Source organism: Salvelinus alpinus, chromosome 1, assembly GCF_045679555.1.
Source record: "Salvelinus alpinus chromosome 1, SLU_Salpinus.1, whole genome shotgun sequence".
Lineage (NCBI taxonomy): Eukaryota > Metazoa > Chordata > Actinopteri > Salmoniformes > Salmonidae > Salvelinus > Salvelinus alpinus.
The window spans coordinates 63,672,623-63,695,384 of NC_092086.1; the positions used below are offsets into that span (position 1 = coordinate 63,672,623).

The 22,762-nt window shown below is 41.4% G+C and overlaps 3 protein-coding genes across 6 annotated transcripts; 1 reads left to right on the forward strand and 2 right to left on the reverse strand.

The window, feature by feature from the left end:
* Positions 1-322: 322 nt before the first annotated feature.
* Positions 323-7,726, reverse strand: LOC139564089 (magnesium transporter NIPA2-like). The gene is made up of 6 exons (XM_071383323.1): positions 7,723-7,726; positions 6,825-7,088; positions 5,998-6,054; positions 4,959-5,049; positions 1,181-1,341; positions 323-921 (listed from the first exon to the last, which is right to left on the reverse strand). Exons 1-6 carry the CDS (start codon positions 7,724-7,726, stop codon positions 323-325), a joined length of 1,176 nt encoding a protein of 391 aa, XP_071239424.1.
* A 1,017-nt stretch (positions 7,727-8,743) lies between these two features.
* On the forward strand, positions 8,744-13,015 carry LOC139583051 (putative nuclease HARBI1). Of its 3 annotated transcripts, XR_011676473.1 has the most exons (11): positions 8,744-9,490; positions 9,578-9,754; positions 10,386-10,447; positions 10,530-10,616; positions 10,704-10,745; positions 10,814-10,987; positions 11,067-11,102; positions 11,201-11,755; positions 11,825-11,940; positions 12,037-12,148; positions 12,243-13,015. XR_011676473.1 is itself a non-coding variant. In XM_071413759.1 (4 exons), the coding sequence occupies exons 1-4, from the start codon at positions 11,284-11,286 to the stop codon at positions 12,611-12,613; spliced, it is 1,071 nt and encodes a 356-aa protein (XP_071269860.1). In that variant the 5' UTR covers positions 11,205-11,283; the 3' UTR covers positions 12,614-13,015. The 3 variants fall into 3 exon arrangements, 1 of the variants encoding a protein (XP_071269860.1); XR_011676474.1 differs by lacking the exon at positions 8,744-9,490 and having other exon boundaries at positions 9,525-9,754; XM_071413759.1 differs by lacking the exons at positions 8,744-9,490; positions 9,578-9,754; positions 10,386-10,447; ... (2 more) ...; positions 10,814-10,987; positions 11,067-11,102 and having other exon boundaries at positions 11,205-11,755.
* A 7,155-nt stretch (positions 13,016-20,170) lies between these two features.
* Positions 20,171-21,423, reverse strand: LOC139568130 (insulin). 2 transcript variants are annotated; one of them, XM_071389873.1, is made up of 3 exons: positions 21,334-21,423; positions 20,762-20,948; positions 20,171-20,467 (listed from the first exon to the last, which is right to left on the reverse strand). In XM_071389873.1, the coding sequence occupies exons 2-3, from the start codon at positions 20,934-20,936 to the stop codon at positions 20,325-20,327; spliced, it is 318 nt and encodes a 105-aa protein (XP_071245974.1). In that variant the 5' UTR covers positions 20,937-20,948; positions 21,334-21,423; the 3' UTR covers positions 20,171-20,324. The 2 variants fall into 2 exon arrangements, with proteins under 2 accessions (XP_071245974.1, XP_071245966.1); XM_071389865.1 differs by having other exon boundaries at positions 20,720-20,948.
* Positions 21,424-22,762: the final 1,339 nt, after the last annotated feature.

The following is a 22,762-nucleotide window of genomic DNA, read 5'->3' on the forward strand; positions in this document are numbered from 1 at the left end:
TGTGGGAACTCCTTCAAGACTGTTGGAAAAGCATTCCAGGTGAAGCTGGTTGAGAGAATGCCAAGAGTGTGCAAAGCTGTCAATCAAGGCAAAGGGTGGCTACTTTGAAGATTCTAAAATCCCAAATATATTTTGATTTGTATAACACCTTTTTGGTTCCTCCATGATTCCATGTGTTATTTCATAGTTTTGATGTCTTCACTATTTTTCTACAATGTTGAAAATAGTCAAATAAAGTAAACCCTTGAATGAGTAGGTGTGTCCAAACTTTTGATAGGTACTGTAAGTTAAAGTGCTAAGAGTCCTCTACGGTGCCAGCCTCTCAGCTGATGATGAAGACCATGGTTACGTCTTCTCTCATGGGAGGGAGGCTCTCCATTTCCTCAATGAGGATGTGTTTGTCTTCCTGTTTCTCCTCCAGCACCTGACACATGCTGCTGGTCAGGCCCTCCAGGGTGACGTGGATGTCTTTGAACAAGTGCAGCATGGCCATCCCCAGGACGATGACCAAGATGCCACCCATAGTGCATACCACGTCTACCCCAGACATGGTCCCCCACTCTTGAAACATGATGATGGAGGTGGTGAGCACGATGGTGGTAAAGCACACGTAGTAGATGGGGTAGACTAGTAGTGTGTTGAAGGTGTCCAGGGATTTGTTCAGGTAGTTGACCTGGATGACGATGGAACTCACCAAGGAGGCCAGCAGGATCCAGGTCAGCGGGTGGCGCACCACGGCTGGGTCAGAGAGCACTGTGCGGATGGCAATGCCCAGGCCCTTAACGGAGGAGACGGTGAAGGCCCCCAGCAGGCAACAGGTGCCGATGTAGACCAGAATGTTGGTCTGGCCCACACAGGGGGAGAAGTAGAAGATAAGCAGCAGGCAGGCCACCAGCTGGATACTGGCAAACACAAGGAAGCCTAGAGATACAAAGCAGATACACAGGAGCCATTAAAAGTGAGGCTTGGCACAGAGGAGAGAGAGAAGTGTTGCTCTAGGATGTGGTGGATGGTGGTTAGGGAACAGACAGGTGTTATTCCCTGGTGCAGAAGTATCGTCCGTCATTATGTCTACATACTTGCTCAACAACGACGTTAGCATTTTGTTATCTTTTAAGTTCTCTCCTCTTGATTACATGCTCATTACCTCATTATACTTTAATGAATAGAAATAATGTACCTGGGTCAAGCAGTTTGTCAGTCATCTGGTGCAGGGTTGTCACTTCCTCTTCTTCGGGTGCATGTATCACCATGAGGATGCTGCCCAGTACGCTGAGCACACAGCCCAGCTTCCCAAACAGATTTAGAGTCTCCCCCAACAGGTAGGAGGAAAGCACTGCACTGTGTCGAGAGAGAAGCCAGAACTACAGTCATTTCAATATCAATGCAAACCACAAAACAGCAGATTGCTGTAGACCAAAGACTTACACAGAACAGCTCCTGACAATTAAATAGTTTTTTAGGTAAGTTTTGGCCAGAAATATTCTCAAAACTTTTGAATTTCTGAGTCCACGTTAGGTTTTTAAGCAACTAATTGACCAACCATTTCATTCAGATTTTTTCTGTGAGCTCAATACACAGTTTCTCTAGAGATAAATCAGAATAAGCCCGAACTGTGTGATGTAGTAGGGAGTTGTAGTTTCCATCAGGCCGATATTCTCTATAGTTTAGCGCAGAAAACATAGTAATTAACTACAAGGACCACAATCCATTGCCGCTTACGGTCTGTATGGGGCAGACACGGAGATGGAGAGAAGAAAGAAGAACGCGTGATTGAGAGGCGTAAAGAGCAGTTGCTTCGCGAGGTATCTCTACCTGAAAGTACATGATCTTAGTGATTGATAGTTGGTATTTAGCAGCCATAAAAGTATGCCTTATTTATCAAAATCAAATCAAATGTTATTTGTCACATGCGCTGAATACAACATGTGTAGACCTTACAGTGAAATGCTTACTTAATAGCCCTCTTACGGCTCGGTGTCCCGCTAGCGTTCCACTAAGACAACATCCGGTGAAATTGCAGAGCGCAAAATTCAAAATCATATTATTAAACATTCATGAAAATACAAGTGTCTTACATCTTTTAAAAGCTTAACTTCTTGTTAATCCAACTGCGTTGTCAGATTTCAAAAAGGCCTTACGGCGAAAGCATACCATGCAATTATCTGAGGACAGTGCACCACATCAAAATACTTTTTCAAACCAGCACAGGCGTCACAAAATCACAAACTTACCTTCCTTTGTTTGCAATCCCAAGGGTCCCAGCTACACAATGAATGGTTGTTTTGTTTCTTCAACTGTAGGTATTACAGACTCGGCCAGGGATAGGTTGAAAATGTCAGTGAAGATGCTTGCCAGTTGGTCAGCGCATGCTCGGTGTACACGACCTGGTAATCTGTCTGGCCCTGCTGCCTTGTGAATATTGACCTGTTTAAAGGTCTTACTCATATCGGCTACGGCGGGTTCGAGTCCTGATCCTTGAAAGCGGCAGCTCTACCCTTTAGCTCAGTGAGGAAGTTGCCTGTAATCCATGGCTTCTGTTTGGGGTATGTACGTACGGTCACTGTGGGGACAATGTCATCGATGCACTTATTGATGAACCCGGTGACTGATGTGGTATACTCCTCGATGCCATCGGATGAGTCCCGGAACATATTCCAGTCTGTGCTAGCAAACCAGTCCTGTAGCTTAGCATCTGCATCATCTGACCACTTTCGTATTGAGCAAGTAAAGGTGGTCTAGAGTTAATTTTTCTCTTAATGCACATGTAACATGGTGGTAGAAATGAGGTAAAACAGATTTAAGTTGATTTACTTTGAAGAACTCCTAAAATAATGTTTTTTTTTGTCAGACAGCAGCTCTTTAGAGATGAGATGATGACTTGGAATTAAATAATTAAGTCATCAAATAAAACAAATGTGAATAAATGATGGTTAAAAAGTGATAAGCAGTATTGGACAGTCACTACCATCATGAGACTTGTATTAATTGTTTTATTCCGTGTTGTTACAGCATTGAACCCACATAATACATTTAATGTAAAAAAAAAACTAACAGACCTCAAAAAGCACTAATCACTCAGCACTCGTTCACATATACCAACATAAGGGTACAACATGATAACATTAGCTAGGTTTTCATCTAATTGGCAACAGATTTTCATGCGAATATTCTCAAATCTGCATATAAACAATATGTGCATTTTCCCACCAGAGATGTGTTTCCATCAAATTGACTTGTGGCAGATAAAAGGCTGTGCGTGATGAGGTATTGCACATAAAAATACCTTTAGCGGTTAAATTCCCATGTACTGAATAAAAAATATTTTCAACTGTGCTCTCACAAAAAATGGTGCATTTCTCACAAAACATTAGGAACACCTCCTCAGCCTCAATTCATCGGGGCATAGACTCTACAAGGTGTCGAAAGTGTTCCACAGGGATACTGGCCCATGGTGACTCCAATGTTTCCCACAGTGTCACGCCCTGACCTGAGATATCTCTGTTTTATTTATATTTTGGTTAGGTCAGGGTGTGACTAGGGTGGATTACGCTCATTTTTGTATTGTCTAGGGGTTTTGTATTGTCTAGGGGTTTTGTATTGTCTAGGGTTTTGTAGGTCTAGGTATTTGTATGTTTATGGTGGCCTGATATAGTTCCCAATCAGAGGGAGCTATTTATCGTTGTCTCTGATTGGGGATCATATTTAGGTAGCCATTTCCCCTTTGGTGTTTGTGGGTTCTTGTTCTATGTTTAGTTGCCTGTCTGCACTATTCATATAGCTTCACGGTTCGTTTTGTTGTTTTGTTAGTTTGTTCAGTGTTCATTCTATTTAAATAAAGAAGAATGTACGCATACCACGCTGCACCTTGGTCTCCTTCGTATGACGAACGTGACACACAGTTGTGTCAAGTTGGCTGGATGTCCTTTGGGTGGTGGACCATTCTTGATACACACGGGAAACTGTTGAGCATTAAAAACCCAGCAACGTTGCAGTTCTTGACACACTGAAAACGTTTTGCCTGGCACCTACTATCATACCATGTTCAAAGGTACTTAAATATTTTGTCTTGCTAATTCACCCTCTGAATGACACACATACACAATCCATGTCTCAATTGTTTTCAGGCTTAAAAATCCTTTAACTTATCTTCTCCACTTTATCTACACTGATTGAAGTGGATTTAACAAGTGACATCAATAAGGGATCATATCTTTCACCTGGATTCACCTGGTCAATCTATGTCATGGAAAGAGCAGGTGTTCCTAATGTTTTGTACACTCAGTGTATAGCGACTGTGCACATTTTGGTATTGGCACAGGATCTCTCGCTCGCAGATGCAGTGTGGGTATAGCTTACATGATGAAATTATTATGGACAAAATATAATTTTTATTTGTCAGATGGCAGCCAAGCATAGATGATCATGCCACCAGATTAAGACCCTCAATATTAATAGGAAAGGAGCATCAAGCTTCTCACCTTGCACTTTCACCACTCTGTGATGTTCATTATCATTTATTTACTCTATAGCCTAATAAACTGCATGCTTTCCCGACGAGTCGTAGTGGGAGGACCACACAACATGTCATCGTGTGACTCCGAGTACACTTCGATATGATAGTTATTATATCAATATTTGCACATAAAAGCATTTCCACTGACATTTCTCGCATAATTAATTTTACCGACACAAAAAGATCACATCTTGTCTAGCATATTTTGTTTTGTCGACATTTGGAAAGTTTACAGACAAATATTCTGTTTCCATCAGGCCTGTCGTGACAATTTTTATCTGACCTGTACTTTGCTCGTTACTAGTATAAAAAGGCTGGATGGGTACCTGGTTTGTGACATAGGTATATGGTTTTCCAGTCATGGAAAGTGAGGCACCAGAGAGAATGCAATGATAGCTAGCTGTATGTAGATATAAGCCAGGTAACAGAGAGGTAAGGGTACCTGATAAGGACACTCAGAGTACCAAAAGGAATCACCACAGTAGCTGGGGCAAACATGTATGCTGCAAAGTTGGCCGCTTCGCCGGCACCCACTGAGGGTGCTTAAAATAACAAACATTTATGTAACTGTAAGGGGTGCGTAACTGGTGGCAGGGAAGTCAGACGAAGGAGAGCAGAACTAGGTAATAGCCGGAGCAGTTTAATTGCAAAAACCAACAGCATAAAGAAATAACCAACATGGGTACAAAACCCGACGCGCAGCAGTAAACATGTGCACAAACACTTACAACAAACAATTCCACACAAAGACATGGGGGGAACAGAGGGTTAAATACACAACAATTAATGAGGGAAATGAAAACCAGGTGTGTAGGAAAGACAAAACAAGTGGAAAATGAAAGTGGATCAATGATGGCTAGAAGACCGGCGACACCGACCGCCGAACGCCGCCCGAACAAGGAGAGGAACCGACTTCGGTGGAAGTCGTGACAGTAACCCAACAGAAATATAGTGAAACTACTCAAAATACAAGTATTCCCACATGACATATAGTTAGTGATGAGGGGAAAATATTTATACAGTTACACATCGCAATATTATTACTTTGACTCCATGTATCGATTTGTAAAAAAACGCTCGGTAGCGTTAGCTAACACTAGTGGCTTGTTGGCTGTACCTGAGCCAAGACAAATGTATTTTCATCCTATAGATTGTTCTCTTTATTAAATAGTGAGCCAACATGTTTACAGGACTTTTATTTCCATGACTGATCCAAAAAATGTTATCATGCTCTCTCTCGTCTCTCTGCAGCAGACATAATGGTGAGCATTATGTTTGGAACATCAAATTGCAATTAAATCGCAGTATCGAATCGCAATATCGAATCGCAATACACATAGAACTGTGAGAATCGCAATACATATCGTATCGGCACCTAAGTATGGTGGTAATATTGTATCGTGAGGTCCCTGGCAATTTCCAGCCCTACAGTGCTTCTGAATATTGAGAGTAGATTTTTCTACTTGGCAAAACAAACTCACTGGTTAGAAGGCCACCCCACCATAGCCAGTCCTTTAAATATCCATGACCACCTTCACCTGCACAAACACAGACAAGGCACTCAATAAAAGAGAAGAAAAACAAATAAATAACATCAACCAATAACAAATATAGTTGATTGATTGCTTGACATGAAACCTCCAACCTCCTGTAAAGGCCATGAAGTTGTTTCATGCCCTCAGAAAACCTTGATGCTAGTACAGTTTGTTCAATCAGATGTTATATAACTGACTAAGAGAACCCTTTATAGACAGAGCATTGCTCCGGTCAGGGTTCCTGCCCAGTTTCGAGTGCTACAACAACCTTTAACAGTGGCTGGATGTACTGTTCAATTTCCCTTTTCTTATGGATAGCTGAAATATCATACTGTAAGGTCATAGTGCAAGAACTACTGTCAGTTGATACCACTTCATTTCAATGAACAGGAACAAAGCCCTATACTGTAGATGTCTTTTTGTTTTTCTACATCCTTAAACATTGTTTCCTGAGAAGACACTCACCTGCTCTTGTCTGTTCAATACAGGCAATTTTTTTATTTAACCTTTATTTAACCAGGTAGGCCAGTTGAGAACAAGTTCTCATTTACAACTGCGACCTGGCCAAGATAAAGCAAAGCAGTGCGGCACAAACAAGACAGTTACACATGGGATAAACAAATGTACAGTCAATAACACAATAGAAAAATCTATATACAGTGTGTGCATATGTAGTAAGATTAGGGAGGTAAGGCAATAAATAGGCCATAGTGACAAAATAATTACAATTTAGCAAGTAAACACTGGAGTTATAGGTGTGCAAGTAGAGATACTGGGGTGCAAAGGAGCAAAAAAATAGGCTAGACGAAGCAGAGCCTTCTTCTTCAGCATCACACTTCCTTCAATCAGGAAGGCAGACAGCACCGCCAGGGTCAAACAAATCCAGAAGTTATAGCTGCTCCACTTGTTGCCGACAGCTGATAGCCCTGTCTCAGTGGCATTGTGAATGTCAGTGAATGAGGTGTTAAGTAGGCCTGTCTCCCCATTGACTATACACACAGCAGTCTTTGACAGACACAGAAGCCTTATTATGGAACCTGGAAAAACAAGCAGAGTGCAATAACTTTTAACATGATAGCTTTATAAAAGCTGTTATGCTAATATTGTGTATTTACCATGTACTTTTAAATAAATACCTGGCGTTTCTGTAAAATAAAGTATATTCCTGCTATCAGAATATCTGTTGAAAAGAAACCAATCCAAAACACCCAGTTCATATTGAAATGAACAACAGAGATAATGACCTACATAGAGATGCAGATTGCTTAAAGGTCCAATACAGCCGTTTTATATGAACATCAAATAATTTCTCGATAATAATTGAGTACCTTACTGTGAATATTTTCAATTAAAATTGTCAAAAAGAAACAAAAATAGCTTGGCAAAGAGCAATAATTTTGCTAGGACTGTCTGGGAGTGGTCTGAGTTGGGAGGGGAAAACTGAAAATTAGCTGTTATTGGCAGGGATGTTTGGAACTCTCTTTCTTATTGGTCTATTAACTAATTCAGCACTTGGTGATGTCACAAGGCAGGAGATAACTCCAGCCCACCAAAACAGGCAAACATTTCAGGGGGTCTTTTCAAAATGTGTTTTTTTGACTGCACTGGGCCTTTAAAGCTAGAATCCTTAGTTGATGTCCATCTTTGGACTTATAAATTAGTTATATATACCCATTCGTTCAACTGTAATACCCCATCAGAACCCAAAATATAAGCTTGTTTTATTCCAATGTTTGTAAACAATGTAAATGTAAACAAACATTGTATAATTTAAGGATCGGCGTTCCGTCAACGGGACAGTTGTAAATCATGCAGCGCGTTATGTCAAGATCGCAGATTTTAGAGAAACAACAAATGTCGGTACATATAAGTGTCTTATATCAGCTCAAAGCTTAAATTCTTGTTAATATAACTACACTGTCCAATTTACAGTAGCTATTACTGCAAAAAAATGCCATGCTTGCCATTGTTTGAGGAGAGCTCCTAACAACAAAACACTTTTTTCTTTGCGATAGGTTTGATAAATTCACCTCTGAAGGTGAAATGTGTATTTACATTGTGAAATCTTGCTATGATTTGTCATCCAAAGGGTCCCAGAGATACCATGAAGTGTCGTTTTGTTAGATAAAATAATGTTTCATATCCTAAAAAGATCCATATAGCATGCATGATCGATTTTGTATTTCCACTCGTTCAATTTGCAAAGAAAGGAATCTGTGAAAATCTCACGCTAAACGTTGTTTCAATGAGTCAAATCACATTCATATCTATTCCTCAGAGATCCTAACAAGACTTCACTATTTTATTAGAGGTGTAGTATATCCTATAGGACACCATATTTGGTCAAAGAGCGACGCCTTCATGGCACCCCGATGACGCGGGCGGCCATCACTTGAACGTCTGTTTCTTTGCCAAATAAGCACCAATCGGGGTCAAACAAAGCTAGCTAGATAGCCAATGAGATTTTTTACCCCCTTTTGTCCCCCAATTTCGTGGTATCCAATTGTTAGTAGTTACTGTCTTGTCTCATTGCTGCACCTCCTGTACAGACTCGGGAGCGGCGAAAGTCGAGAGCCATGTGTCCTCCGAAACACAACCCAACCAAGCCGCACTGCTTCTTACACAGTGCGCATCTAACCCGGAAGCCAGCCGCACCAATGTGTCGGAGGAAACACCATACACCTAGCGACCTGGGGCCTGTTGCACAAAAGTAGAATTAAGACATCCGGGATAAATGACTCAGCTGAGCTCAATGAAGCCAAAACATGTGCGTCCAGGCTTAATTGGTTGCACAAAGACCAAGCCAGGATGAGCAGACACGGATTCATTAAGCCAGGTGAAACCAATCCTGGATAGGTGCGCGCTCACGGCTCACTCAAATAGACCCCGCCACAGATCACAGATTAACTGATTTACCATGGCAACTAGAGCCGCGTACTTTTCCCCGTCGGAAGCACAAATCCTCATGGAGGCATACGAGGAGGTAAAATATATAATTAAGAAGAAAGGCAACACCGCCACAGTGATAAAGCAAAGAGAAAAAGCGTGGCAAAGTATTGCAGACCGCCTGAATGCGTAAGTAGTGCACAATTACACACTCACCGCTCCGCTGAAACATCACAATTACAATTCAAATATTTAATTCACATCTCCAAAAATGCAGTTGTACTGTAATTATGAAACGGTTAAATTTTTAATTGAAATGCACTGCAGATATGAGTGAAATTGTGTAAAGTAACTCCATCACACTGTATAAAGCTATGATAAATTTTTTGATATTTTTACTGAAAACAAGACAAAAATACCAAGTAATTTTTTGTAGTGTGACTCCATTAAATGTGTGTGTGTGTGTGTGTGTGTGTGTGTAGATTAAACATGAACGGGCCAAAACGGACATGGCAGCAGGTCAAAATCAAATACAAGAACATTCTGCAGAATGGTATGGTCCCTGACTAATATTTAACAAAGCACAAGCATATATTGTACCCAGAAGGTGCCTGCTCACACATTGTCTGTACTGTTTTAGCAGTGAAAAAGAATACCCACAGACAAGGCACGGGTGGTGGGTCACCAAAGGCTGACCTTACCCCAGCAGAGGACATGGCCTTGGAGCTAAATAAAGGCAGGCCCGTCTTAGAGGGGATCCCTGGGGGGAAAGAGACGAGCATAGGTTCCTCCCAAGATGCCACCCGCTTCATTCAAGGTATGTCCTTCCATCTCTATGTAACAGTATAACTTTACGTCGTCCCCTCGCCCCGACACGGGCGCGAACCAGGGACCCTCTGCACACATCAACAACGGTCGCCCACGAAGCATCGTTACCCATCGCTCCACAAAGGCCACGGCCCTTGCAGAGCAAGGGGCAACACTACATATTGGTTTCAGAGCAAGTGACGTAACTGATTGAAATGCTACTAGCGCGTACCCGCTAACTAGCTAGCCATTTCACATCCGTTACACTCACCCCCCTTTCAACCTCCTCCTTTTCCGCAGCAACCAGTGATCCGGGTCAACAGCATCAATGTAACAGTATAACTTTACGTCGTCCCCTCGCCCCGACACGGGCGCGAACCAGGGACCCTCTGCACACATCAACAACGGTCGCCCACGAAGCATCGTTACCCATCGCTCCACAAAGGCCACGGCCCTTGCAGAGCAAGGGGCAACACTACATATTGGTTTCAGAGCAAGTGACGTAACTGATTGAAATGCTACTAGCGCGTACCCGCTAACTAGCTAGCCATTTCACATCCGTTACATCTACATGGGATACAACCACATTCATATTGAATCAATTTGGACTGTCTGACTTTGGTTTACCTATTGCCTTGCAGTGTCTGGCAGCACTGTGTTCCTGTTAGAGCCACCAGCACAAGCACCAGACGATGCTGATCCAGTGAGTACTCCATCAAAGGCATACTGTAGGCCTGGCATGTCTTGTCTACTAGCTTCAATATGAATCCGATTAAATGTGATAGGGTGAAGGCCCCAGTGCAGCAGCAACAGCACATGATGGAGACGATGATGAGGAGGAGACCATCTCTCTGGATTCCAGAAGGCATGAGGTATCATGTTAAGACTGTGAAAGTACTATTTACTCTACAATGGTGAGGAGTCCTCATCAAAATCAAAAAATCTAATTTATTTTACAGGACCCAGATGCTATACAGTGGGAAAACCAGCCTGGCAACATAGTGCGTATTAATAAAAGGACACCACATCCTGCCAAATTCCAGCTGCGCTAATTGTATTGTGTTCACAGAGCTCACAAGCTATCAGAAAGTTGTATGGCAACCACCTCCGGCGCCAAATAGAACTGGCAGACATAGACATTCAGTACAAGAAGAAAAAGATGGAAAATCTTGCACTGGAGTCCGAAATAAAAAAGAGGACAATTAGGAAACTGGACCTTGAAATAAAAAAACTTGAGAGGGAGGTGAGATATGCCTTCAATGTACACTGTATGCTAACTGTAACACAAATGTATTAATCATTATTTTTCTTTCCTCCCCCAGCTCCAAGAAGATGACACAGCTCAAAATAAAAATTAGGTATATTCTCGTAAAGTCAAGTGAGCCATGACATATGAGCTCTTATTGTGAGCACACAGGACGGTGGCATCTTTCTAAGTTTTTTTTTATTTTCCCAGCAATCAGTACAACCAAGTCATCGTTATAAGGCATCGCCCTCTTTTGCCCACCCCCCCAGCACCAGGTGTGGCCACTAGCCTATATGAAGGCCCAAAATTGTGTGTTCCTTTCTGCTCTGACAATGGCATGCCCATTCGTGCGAGATGTGGTGGATGAAGAAGCACTTGTGCTGAGGAGAGCCTTCAGGCGAGAAAGGGTCTTCAGGGACCGGTTGGACCCACTGGCCTTCCCTGATGACCATCTATATGAAAGATACAGGTTTTCTGCAGATGGCATCAGGTATCTATGCAGACTACTGGGTCCCAGGATTAAGCACCGCACTGCACGGAGCCATGCACTGAGTGTGGAGCAAATGGTTTGTGTGGCCTTGCGCTTTTTTGCTAGTGGAGCCTTCCTGTACTCAGTGGGGGATGCAGAACAGCTGAACAAGGCCACAATTTGCCGCACAATAAGGAGTGTGTGTCTGGCTATCAAAGCATTAGCAGATGTCTTCATCTCCTTCCCTGGCCACAGAAGACTCTGTGACATCAAAGAGGAGTTCTATAGGATTGCAGGTAAGAGGATCTACAAATTACAGGACAACTGTTAACACATAGTAGGATACTCATTACTTTGTGTGACAGGTTTCCCCAATGTCATTGGTGCAGTGGACTGCACACACATAAGGATAAAAGCCCCCTCAGGTGCCCATGAGGCCGATTTTGTGAATAGGAAATCCTTTCACAGCATTAATGTTCAGGTGAACATAACTTTTTGATATTGTCCATTGACGAACACTCTGCATTGCCAGTGATGTGCATTGATTGGTGTAATATTCCTCATCTTATGATTTCAGATGGTCTGCAATGCTGACTGTGTGATCAGCAATGTTGTGGCAAAATGGCCTGGCTCAGTCCATGACTCCAGAATCTTTCGGGCCTCTGAAATCTATCAGTGCCTATCACAAGGTAAGCCACACAACCCCTATTTATAACCATCATGGCTGTGTCAAGAATATCACTGTGTTTATGAGGTAGTAATGATGAGATTTTGTGTTGACAGGTGAATTCTCTGGTGTGTTGCTGGGAGACAGGGGGTATGGCTGCCAGCCTTTTCTCCTGACACCTTTCACAGACCCCCAGGAAGCACAGCAGGCCTACAACCATGCCCATGCCAGGACCAGGGCCAGAGTTGAAATGACCTTTGGCCTCCTGAAGGCACGCTTTCACTGCCTTCACAAATTAAGGGTCAGCCCTGTTAGGGCATGTGATATTACTGTGGCTTGTGCTGTCCTCCACAATGTGGCCTGCCTGAGGAAGGAGAGGGCCCCCAGAGTGCCACCAGCCATGGACTGGGACAATCCGGCAATCTTCCCTGATGACGACAGTGGTCGGCTGCTGAGGGACCAATATGTGTTGAATTATTTTAGTTAGTATGTGTGCTTTCAATTTTGGTTAAATATGTCCTGCAGTGGCAGAGGAATTTGGTTTTTTTTGGGTTCGTTTTTTGACGAATTTGGCCTCTTATGATGTTTGTGCGGTATACTGTGTGTAATACAAGGCTGCAGGGAGGCTACTGCATCCATTCATTTGTCTGTTCAGTTGATGTGTATGGATTTGTCCTGCATTTATTTTAGTGTGCAGACATGCAGGGTGTGTTATATACAGACCTTTGAATGTGTATGTATCATTTTGTATAATATGCTTGGATTCTGTGCTTTCCATCTTGTAGAGTCACTGTGACTTCAGTTTCGAAAGGAGCTGATGGTTTACCTCCTTTGTTTTGTCCTTATTCAATAAAGGAACATAATGTTACACATTGTGTTTTTATATTCATATGGAATGTGTATTTGTTTATATGACAGAGTACTAGGGCCACACTGAAGAAAAAGGATAAAGTCATAAATTTATGAGGCTGGTTCTTTCTGCAGAAAAGCTACATATTGTTTTTACAGTTTTGATACTTATGACAATGTGATACTTAATATTCTGGCACATCAGCATGTCTTTGTTTATGAAACCATACTGAAGTACAATTTCACGAAATGCCCCACATCTGTCATTTTAACAACTGTCCTCCTTTAAAACAACTGGTTACAATATTATGACTTGTGTTTTTTTCCCCTCTGTGGCCCTAATATTCTATCATTTTATATATAGCCTTATAGTCTATGGGAAACTGTAAATTATCTAATGATAGCAACATCATCTAAAAATCATTTTTTATCCAAAATCATTGAAATTAATGATCACAAACGTTTAAATAATAACAGTGGGTCTAGTTATATGTGATAACAATGTATAGTGAGCAGTGAAATAACTATTGGTTTCCATTTGTGGTGACTGCTGACTGACATTAGGGATGAGATTAAATAGATCCTGGAATTTAGCCTGGTCTGGAGCAGGCTAGCTCCACAGAATAAATCTCCATGGTAATTTATACCATAACATATCCTCCTGCCCCCTATCCATCTTTAGTGCAACCGGATTACGGATCAATTGAGCCAGGATCACCAAGATATCCTGGCTTAATCCCTTATCCTAGTTTTGTGCAACAGGCTCCTGGTCAGGGAGCACTGCGCCCGCCCCGCCACATGAGGCAAGGATATCCCTGCCGGCCAAACCCTCCCAAAACCGGACGATGCTGGGCCAATTGTGCGCCGCCTCATGGGCCTCCCGGTCGCGGCACAGCTAGCACTGCAGTGCAGTGCCTTAGACAAAATGTAGCTATTTACCTTGTACGACAGCATGCCTTTTCATTTTGGACAAAAATTATAAGGATATTCAGTTATGAAGTTTTGAAAACTGGTTGTTTTGCAAATGTTGTACTTATAATATGGCTACTAATACTTGGAAAGCTAAATCAAAGTCCAAGTATACAGATTTGACGATATTCTTGCAGAAAAATGGAATATGAATGTAAATGTCTCCTTCACGATTTGCCCAAATGTACCTGGGGACTTCACACTAAAAGTCTTGTTGTTCACTCATTTTTCAAGTTATCCATCTGAAACGTTGCACATACACTGCTGTCATCTTGTGGACACTATCGGAATTACAACCAGAGTGATGGCTATAACTAAGACCTCTTGCATCTCTTGCATTTCAAAGATGGTGGTAGAAAAAGACAGGTTGGTTAATTCTTTGTATTTTCTTCTACCAGATCTATTGTGTTATATTCTCCTACATTCAGTTCACATTTCCACAAACTTCAAAGTGTTTCCTTTCAAATGGTACCAAGAATATGCATATCCTTGCTTCGGGGCCTGAGCTACAGGCAGTTAGATTTGGGTATGTCATTTAGGTGAAAATTGAAAAAAAGGGGGCTATGTTTGTAAACAATGTAAATGTAAACAAACATTGTATAACCTCAAAACATGGTTAAACTATAATTTGGATATCAAGGATGGTCAGTACTTGCATACATAGCGCTGTCTATGAATTTGAGAATGGTTACATTTCTCCAGGCTTATCCCTTTTTACCGAAACAGTGACAGGGTATCCGCTTTTTTATTGTTTTAATTAAGGACGATCTTGCATTGTGTCGATTAAAGCTATTATCCAACAGCTCTCGAAGTAGCAGAACTGGTAGTAGGATAAAAAGAGACGTATAAAATAATCTGTTCCTATCAAATGTGCTCCTTCTCTATCCATACAGTTCGGATGGACTTTTCATTCCAAGCACAAATAAAATGTTTAACTAAAACAATTTGATGCTACAGGCTGTCTTATGTCATCCAGTGTGGACAAACAAAACAAACAAGTCAACCTGACCTGCTCAGGTGTACGTCTGGCCCGCCCAATTTCCCCCGTCAGAATACAGCGTTCGCGCTTTCACATCTAATCAATTCCATGCCCCTTTCAATACTTTGCAGTTGTCGAGTATTTTATGTTCTAGAATATGTAGAAATATTTTCCAAATCAAAAAACGGTTTATTTTCTATATATTTTTCAGAATTCATACATTTAAGTAAGAATATACTCCTATTGCAGAGCAAGCTGTAAACCTCCATATGACACCTACTGTCACGTTCCTGACCTGTTTTCTGTTGTTTTTGTATGTGTTAGTCGGTCAGGGCGTGAGTGTGGGTGGGTATTCTATGTTATGTGTTTCTATGTTGGTTAATGGGTGACCTGATATGGTTCTCAATTAGAGGCAGGTGGTTTTCATCTCCTCTGATTGAGAACCATATTAAGGTAGGTGGTTTCACATTGTTTGTTGTGGGTGGTTGTCTTCCGTGTCTGTGTCTGTTTGCACCACACGGGACTGTTTCGTTTTGTTCGTTCGGTTTTTGTGTAGTCTATTTTCCTGTTCGTGCGTTCTTCGTGTTATGTAAGTTCGTTTGTTCAGGTCTGTTGACTCCGTTTATTATTTTGTAAATTCTCAAGTGTTTTTCGTATTTGTCTTTATTCTTTAATAAATATCATGTCAAATTACTACGCTGCAAATTGGTCCTCCGATCCTTCTCGCCTCTCCTCGTCTGAGGAGGAGGACGAAGTAGAAGAGCGTTACACCTACTTTTGTTTTGTAGCACCTACAGATGAAACATTATGGTGTCTTAAGTGAGACCTGAGTGAGGCCAAAATGTCTCAAATATTCAATAAAGTCAATAAACGATTTCTCAATTATGCTTTAAGATATAAATGTCAAATATGTCAACAATGTCTTTCCTCCAACAGACCTTTTTATGGTCTTTTTTTGTTCCAGTTTTGTGAGGAATCACCCTTTTCCACTAGCGCATCATCAGGCAAATTACATTTACAGAGAAGTAATCCCAAAATAGTGAAAGAAAGTGGAAGTGTGTCAGTTGTCATGGTGAAGACACCACAGTCTAGTTCTGTTTGTAGGATCCAGATACCCTCATAGTGAAATAAAAAATGTTGGGCATTTATTGCTAATTTATTGCTAAGGTGATAAACTGCACTGCCAGAGTCCATAAGAACTCAAGAAAGATCAATATCATCATATCTGCAGCTGAACGCTTCTTGGGATTGAAGGATGTCATAGACAAGGAGCTGCACGGAATACTGTCTGGAGCAGTTCCGTCCTCTTCATACCCCTACGATGGTTATTTGTTGCTGAAGTTCTCAGAATCAGTAGTAGGTGTAGCAGAGGCAATTGAAGCACTTGTGATGGTTTGTCCAGACACTGCCATGGAAGCGTAAGTCTCTATCCTGGTTGAAATGAACATTTATGTGGTGAGAAGGCTAATGACGGCCTGCAAAGAGAAAGGACGTGAAGACTGCCTGAGCACACTAAGAGTTCATCCTGCCATCAAAGAGGCTTATGAGCAATGTCAACTCTAAACTGCTCGTGAAATCAGCCTGTGCAGAGAAGCACGAGATTGAACTTCACTCAACTTTCTAGAGTTTTCTCCGTTAGTTAACACTATCAACGTTTCCCTTTACTGTGGGAATTGTGATCGAATCAACGCAACATTAGCTACTTTCAATGCAACATACTGAATCAAAACAAACTATGCAAGATTTAGTATGCAAAACTAACTATGGAAGAGATTTTGTTGTTGGCAAAGCACATTGGAGTAGGATTCTATTGCATTGACAGGCAGTACTCAGGCCTGTACTCTACACAGACTTGTGCATCATAACCAGTTAGAGCTGCAGTAGGCCTACACTACCGGTCAAAAGTTTTAGAACACCTACTCATTCAAGGGTTTTTCTTTATTTTGACTATTTTTTACATTGTAGAATAATAGTGAAGACATCAAAACTATGAAATAACACATATGGAAACATGTAGTAACCAAAAAAGTGTTAAACAAATCAAAATGCATTTTATATTTCAGATTCTTCAAAAAGTCACTACACGATGACTCAGGTCATCTGGGGTTTCGACAAGAGCTACCCGTTGCCTGGTCATTTCTGCTGAACGTCAGTCAACTATGTTGGACACACAGTTTCCCAAGATCGAATGGCTATAGATCCATCAAAGATTGAAGCAGTAACCACATGGCCGAGACCAGACACTGTGTCGGCACAGGTGCAGGGTGGTACAGGCTCTTGAAAGCCATATATACTACATATCGGTGTAAGCGTTTAAGCGTTAGGCGGAATACTGTAACGAGAATACAGGGATCAAATCCTGCGTCCAGTCACATTAATCAGTAGAAGTTCATCCCCGTCTGAACTTTGAATTTCAAGTTTTGAAGTATATAAAAGTATATTGAAATATACATTTTACCGACTTAATATCTTTTACATTTGTGTTCTTGTTGTTATTAGTCTCACCCTTCAGCTCCATTCAACCCCTCCAATCTATCTCTTAACACCATCCATATTGGATTTCTATTTGCCATATATTTTGCAATACAAATCCTCCAAACAGACCTCACTGAACTCAGCTACTTCTGCCAAAGAAGTTCGGTGTTGAAGTCACTACACGATGACTCAGGTCATCTGGGGTTTCGACAATACTTATGGATTAGTAAGAGACAGTTTCTAGTGGCCACGTATGAAACCAGAGGTCAAAGACTACTGCATGTCCTGTGCTCGCTGTATCCATAGAAAGACTCTACTCAAAATAGTTGCTCCTTTGTCTCATATACATAGCGACGGACCTTTGGATCTTGTCTGCATGGATTTCCTGTCCATTGAACCAGATTCCAGTAAGACAGCAAATGTCATAGTCAATACAGATCACTGTATAAGACATGCTTGTCTTTCCTACTAAGAATCAGAAAGCATCCACGGTTGCAAAAGGGTTGTGGGAGAAGTATTTATGGTGATCCTCAACCTGAGACATCTTGTATATTCGTACAATTGCACTCAGATCGAAGCAACCGGATATTCTCTGTACTTTATCATGTCGGCCGTGAAGCAAGGTTACCTGTAGATCTATGCTTTGGAGTCTCGAGTGATGGTGCATCAGAAAAGTCTGACGTAAAAAGTTGCAAGCTGTATACAAACTCGCAGAGACCACTGCAGGAGAAACAGAACATAGAGAACACAGGAAATGATCAAGATTCACCATTCCAATCTTATGCCTGAGACAGAGTCCTGATACGGAATCTAGGACTGAAAGGAAAGCACAAGTTGGCAGATTGCTGGGCCTCTACGCCGCATGTTGTTGAAAGTCAAATGCCAAACTTTTATTTTCTTATTTTCTTACTTTATTTAACCAGGTAGGCTAGTTGAGAACAAGTTCTCATTTGCAATTGCGACAACTGCGACAAGATAATACAAAGAAGTTTGACACATACAACAACACAGAGTTACACATGGAATAAACAAACATACAATCAATAATTCAACTTAACTGCATTCCGGTTGAAGCCAGAAAATGGAGATGGACCCATTAAAATCCTTCATCGGAATTACCTGTTACTGCTAGCAAAGCAAGTGTGCCTAGAATCTGTGGCTGATGTTGATCCAACACAGAGTCAAAGAACCCTGCAAAGAAGAAGAAAGAAAGAAAATAAGAACAATTAACTGGGATTGAACAAGCCAGAAGGCTGTACTTCAAGTGAAGAAGAAAAACTGGAAATATCCAGAGAAATCTGAAGATACTAGATACTCTAGGCAACAGAAAACAAGGATTGACACATTTCCTGTGTTTGTACATTATGTTCTTTACACTAGTTTGCTTGTCATGAGGACATGCTTATTTTGGTGAAGCCTGTTGCTTGCATCGCGTCAAACACTTGTACTACTTTCATGTGCAAGCTTCAAAGAAACAACATGCCAATAGTTTAAGAATTAGTGTTGGTTTTAATTCTTTAATGTACCATCCACTTAAGTATTTTGACGTTTACGTTCATGTGAACTAATGTAAGTTCACGTTCATGTGAACTGATGTAACCGGAGGTAAGTTCAACAAGGCGAACATGTAACATGTTAACGATTTGAACGAACATTCCTACTTTTTGTAAGGATTACTGTGGCATTTTAGTGGCAGTAATCAAACTGAAAATGACTTTGCTATACTACATGTAACAGAAAGCCTACATGGTTTCTCAGTACCATTTGGTTTCCCATTCATTCACTGAATCATTCGTCTTCGATCGACATTCATTAAGCTCCAATGCGCGCCGGCATTAGCTTGCAAGCTAGATCGAACAGTGTCAGTGGCTGAATTTTAAGAGTGTACTTTAATACCCGAGGGTTTTATTTATTCTTTGTTGTATTGTATTGTATTTCTGATCGTCTTTATTCATAACAGTATCCAAGTCAAATTGTATTCCGTGTGTGTTTGTATTTTTATTGAGTCATACTGCATTTATTCTTATTACACATTCTGGAAACAGTAATCTTAGCCTTTAAATATCTATTAGGAAATATCCCTAGCTTCTCATTTCCCCCTAACGAGTCAATTTCATACAAGTTCATCCTTTTCACGATTATTTCCATGCTGATTTATCTGAGCCTTTGGTGAGAGGGTGATATCAGGGGTTTTTTTCTTTCTAAAAAACAGCCCGATCGATCTGAATCCGGATCACTCAGATCCAGATTAAACGTTTTGAAAAACTGGGCCCACGTGATTAAGATTTCAGAAGTGAGTAATGAAGGAATTTTAAAGACAGAAAAATGTATAATAATTAGCAAACACTAAATAAAGTTTCATAAACCAAACGCTTGTCTGAGAGCTATAACATGATGGTGAATCAACCAAGCACAGTAGCAAGGTGAATGAAGCTGTGCATAGGCTTATCTCAAAAACACTGACTGATGTTAGCAAAGAGCATAATATATTTGAAAACACTGTAATATTAGTTGATTATGATAAGGTAGAACGTCAAAAGAATGCAATACCGGGAGAAAAAGGGGGAACAAAATGGTCATTGTGCAAGGCCGCTCTTTGCTGCATAGTAACACAATCGAGGCAACTAAGAGGACATGATACGAACATGTCTGAACTCCAACAATATGCATTTACAATATCATGTAAACTCAAAACCACAAATTGCACAGAAGTCATAGTAGCCTACTCAGAACCTAAGGCCCATTCACAAAAGGAAAACTCAAAGTCCTTGCTAATTTCATATAACTTTATTTTCTGGGGAAAATAAAACACGTCTAGACCATTTCTTGTTTGCACTCCATGTTTGCAAATCTTTGAAATAGGATGCTGTCTCTGAGAATTTGAGCGTGGCAGTGGGTGAAAGCAGGCTAAGTGATGCGACAGGCCTCAGTTGCAGTAGTTTTGCAGGTCGAAGATGTTGCAGGGCTTGTGACAGCACTGCTCTACAATACCTCTCTTTACCATCATCTCCATCTGGTCTTTGAAGGGGTACTCTTCATTCTCCTGGGCTGATTTTGGAGAGAGGAACCCTGCAAGAGGAGAAAAATATATTGAGTGAGTGCTATAGCACAACATAAACCAGCATATGTTGTATGGACTACTGTATACGCCTTTTCCTGTATCTCATTATTGCCTTCACATTCATTTAAATATTTGTAGGTTCTACATTGTTCCACAACATTGTTCGTCATAGTGACCATGAGTTTCCTACATGCCATTTCTACACACACAAAAACAGGAAAGTAGCTTGTGGTCTTAGATCAAGTTGAGTAGTCGAGCACCTATGAAGTCTTTGAATTCAGACAGTGCTAGAGGTGTCTTGCCTATAAGGGGATCCACATCTCTCTTTGGGTTGTAAAAGAATCCTTTCTCTCCACACACCAGATAGAGGGCGTCCACCAGGTGAGAGCCACACAGGTGCTGGGCAGCTGCAGCGTCTGCCCCGGGGGAGAGCGCCAGCAGCACCAGCAGAGACGCAGCTTGGAGCCAGAAGGCCATGGTGATGGTAGGCTGGATGAGGGGAAACACAATGAAACAGATAAGTTCACACTGCTTACAGTACACTATGGGAGCTTCATGCAATGTATGAGAACAATCTCTATTCTAGTTCTTGGATTGATATTACTCATTTTGTGTAATGCTGACGACCCATATCCTGTTGATATATTGTCATTCAGTATGTTCTAAAATAAACCATATCCCTACATCAACAAAACTACAGTTATTGGGTACTAGATGAAGTAAAGTACATAGAAATACATTTGTTCAACAAAAACGGTAAGAGTTCTGAGGCATTTTCATATTCCAGTTGCATGTACATCCCCAAGATCTACCACGCTAACCCTACTGTCGTTCCCAATCCTCCAGTGAAACACATTGACCCCCAAGTTCTTACCTATGGAGTTGGTGGTGGTGAAGAAGCTCTGTAGAAGAGTAGCAAAAATGCTGAGGGAAGAATTAGTTGAGGCAGAACACCAGGTCCTCCCCTCATTTATACCCCTGGATCAGACGGGTCTCGGGAACAACGGCCTGTGGTCTTTGCAGGGTGTCAGCGGAAAAAAGAGAAGTCACTCAATGAAATCAAATGGTAAGTGGCAATCCAATTGTTCGCCTCGTTAGGCATGTTTGTCTTACTAAGTGACATTAGTGGTCCAAGCAGAGGGCCAGTGAATCGGACATAACTGATGTGACCTGTGTCTGAGATGTACAGAGGACTCCAGGGATTGGTGACCTGTGTATGGTCTACCTGCTCCTGATTCAGCCATGCTAAAGAGCATATGAGGTGTTTGTTTGAAGAAGATAGTGAGAGACAGCTGGTGGCTCATCTGGTGGCTCATCAGTTTTTGGGGGTGAAGGTACTTACCATGTCCTGTTGTGATGTTAGTGGGATATTTCATGTTGACACATTGCCCATTAACAGAGTCAGATCATTTTGTGACAACTTTTTCCATGATGCACTCACTAAGTTCTTGTCATGGCTAGCTTTACAATGATGGCAATATGATGGCAATGCCGGGCCTCCTTCTACAGAAAACTCTATATTGGACAATATTATCCCCAAAATGCGACACAATCGTATTCTAACAGAGCTAGAACTACTGCAAGTGGGCTGCATCGCATCAGCATCCCCTCCAGTAGTACTGCTGAGTACCAGCAGGTGTTACACTTGTCTCACAGAACACAACCTTTGACTCCCCCCTCCTCTCTCAAGTCTGCTGTCAGTACAAATGATGGCTAAAGATTCTATGGATTTTTTTGCTTTTCTTAAAGGTAATTTTTTTTAAAAAAATTAAAAATAATATACTGTTTGCTCATACCCAAATAATGTTGTTGTCCTTTACTAGTACTTGTGGCCAAATCATAAATTCGAGAAAAAACACTGAGTAAAACCCCATCTCAAACTTGTTTTTTAAACAAACTGTTAAAAAAAACACAATTTGCTTGAATAATGTGATCATCCTCTTTGGCCGAGATGTGATTGGCACAGCAGCTTTAAAAATGTTTTCACATTTTCTTTGTCCCGAAATGGTCGCCTAAAATGGTCAGGATGCTGTGTCATGATCCCCGGGCGGTTTTGTCTAGTTCCCGGTTTGTCCCGGGGACATCCCTGAGGACGTTTTTAGGACATTCTTAGGATGATGTGTCACGGTCCCCTGGAGGTTTTGTCTAGTTCCTGGTTTGTTCCAGGGAAATCCTCAAGGACTTTTATAGGACGCTCTTAGAATGTTCTGTCATGGTCCCGTGGAGGTTTTTGTCTAGTTCCCGGCTTGTTTCGGGGACGTCACCCGTTGGTCGCAAAGAAACATACTCTCCCCACCCAAAAA

Coding starts and splice junctions, on each gene's coding strand:
- LOC139568130 (XM_071389865.1), bottom strand. CDS start 20,936: ATGGCCTTCTGGCTCCAAGCTGCGTCTCTGCTGGTGCTGCTGGCGCTC. Junction 20,468..20,719: donor TGAATTCAAAGACTTCATAG/GTGCTCGACTAC, acceptor CTCCTCTTGCAG/GGTTCCTCTCTCCAAAATCA.
- LOC139564089 (XM_071383323.1), bottom strand. Junction 5,050..5,997: donor GTGGGGTGGCCTTCTAACCA/GTGAGTTTGTTT, acceptor AAGCACCCTCAG/TGGGTGCCGGCGAAGCGGCC. Junction 1,342..4,958: donor ACTCTGAGTGTCCTTATCAG/GTACCCTTACCT, acceptor CTCTCGACACAG/TGCAGTGCTTTCCTCCTACC.
- LOC139583051 (XM_071413759.1), top strand. CDS start 11,284: ATGAAGGCCCAAAATTGTGTGTTCCTTTCTGCTCTGACAATGGCATGC. Junction 11,756..11,824: donor GGAGTTCTATAGGATTGCAG/GTAAGAGGATCT, acceptor TTTGTGTGACAG/GTTTCCCCAATGTCATTGGT. Junction 11,941..12,036: donor TTCACAGCATTAATGTTCAG/GTGAACATAACT, acceptor TTATGATTTCAG/ATGGTCTGCAATGCTGACTG.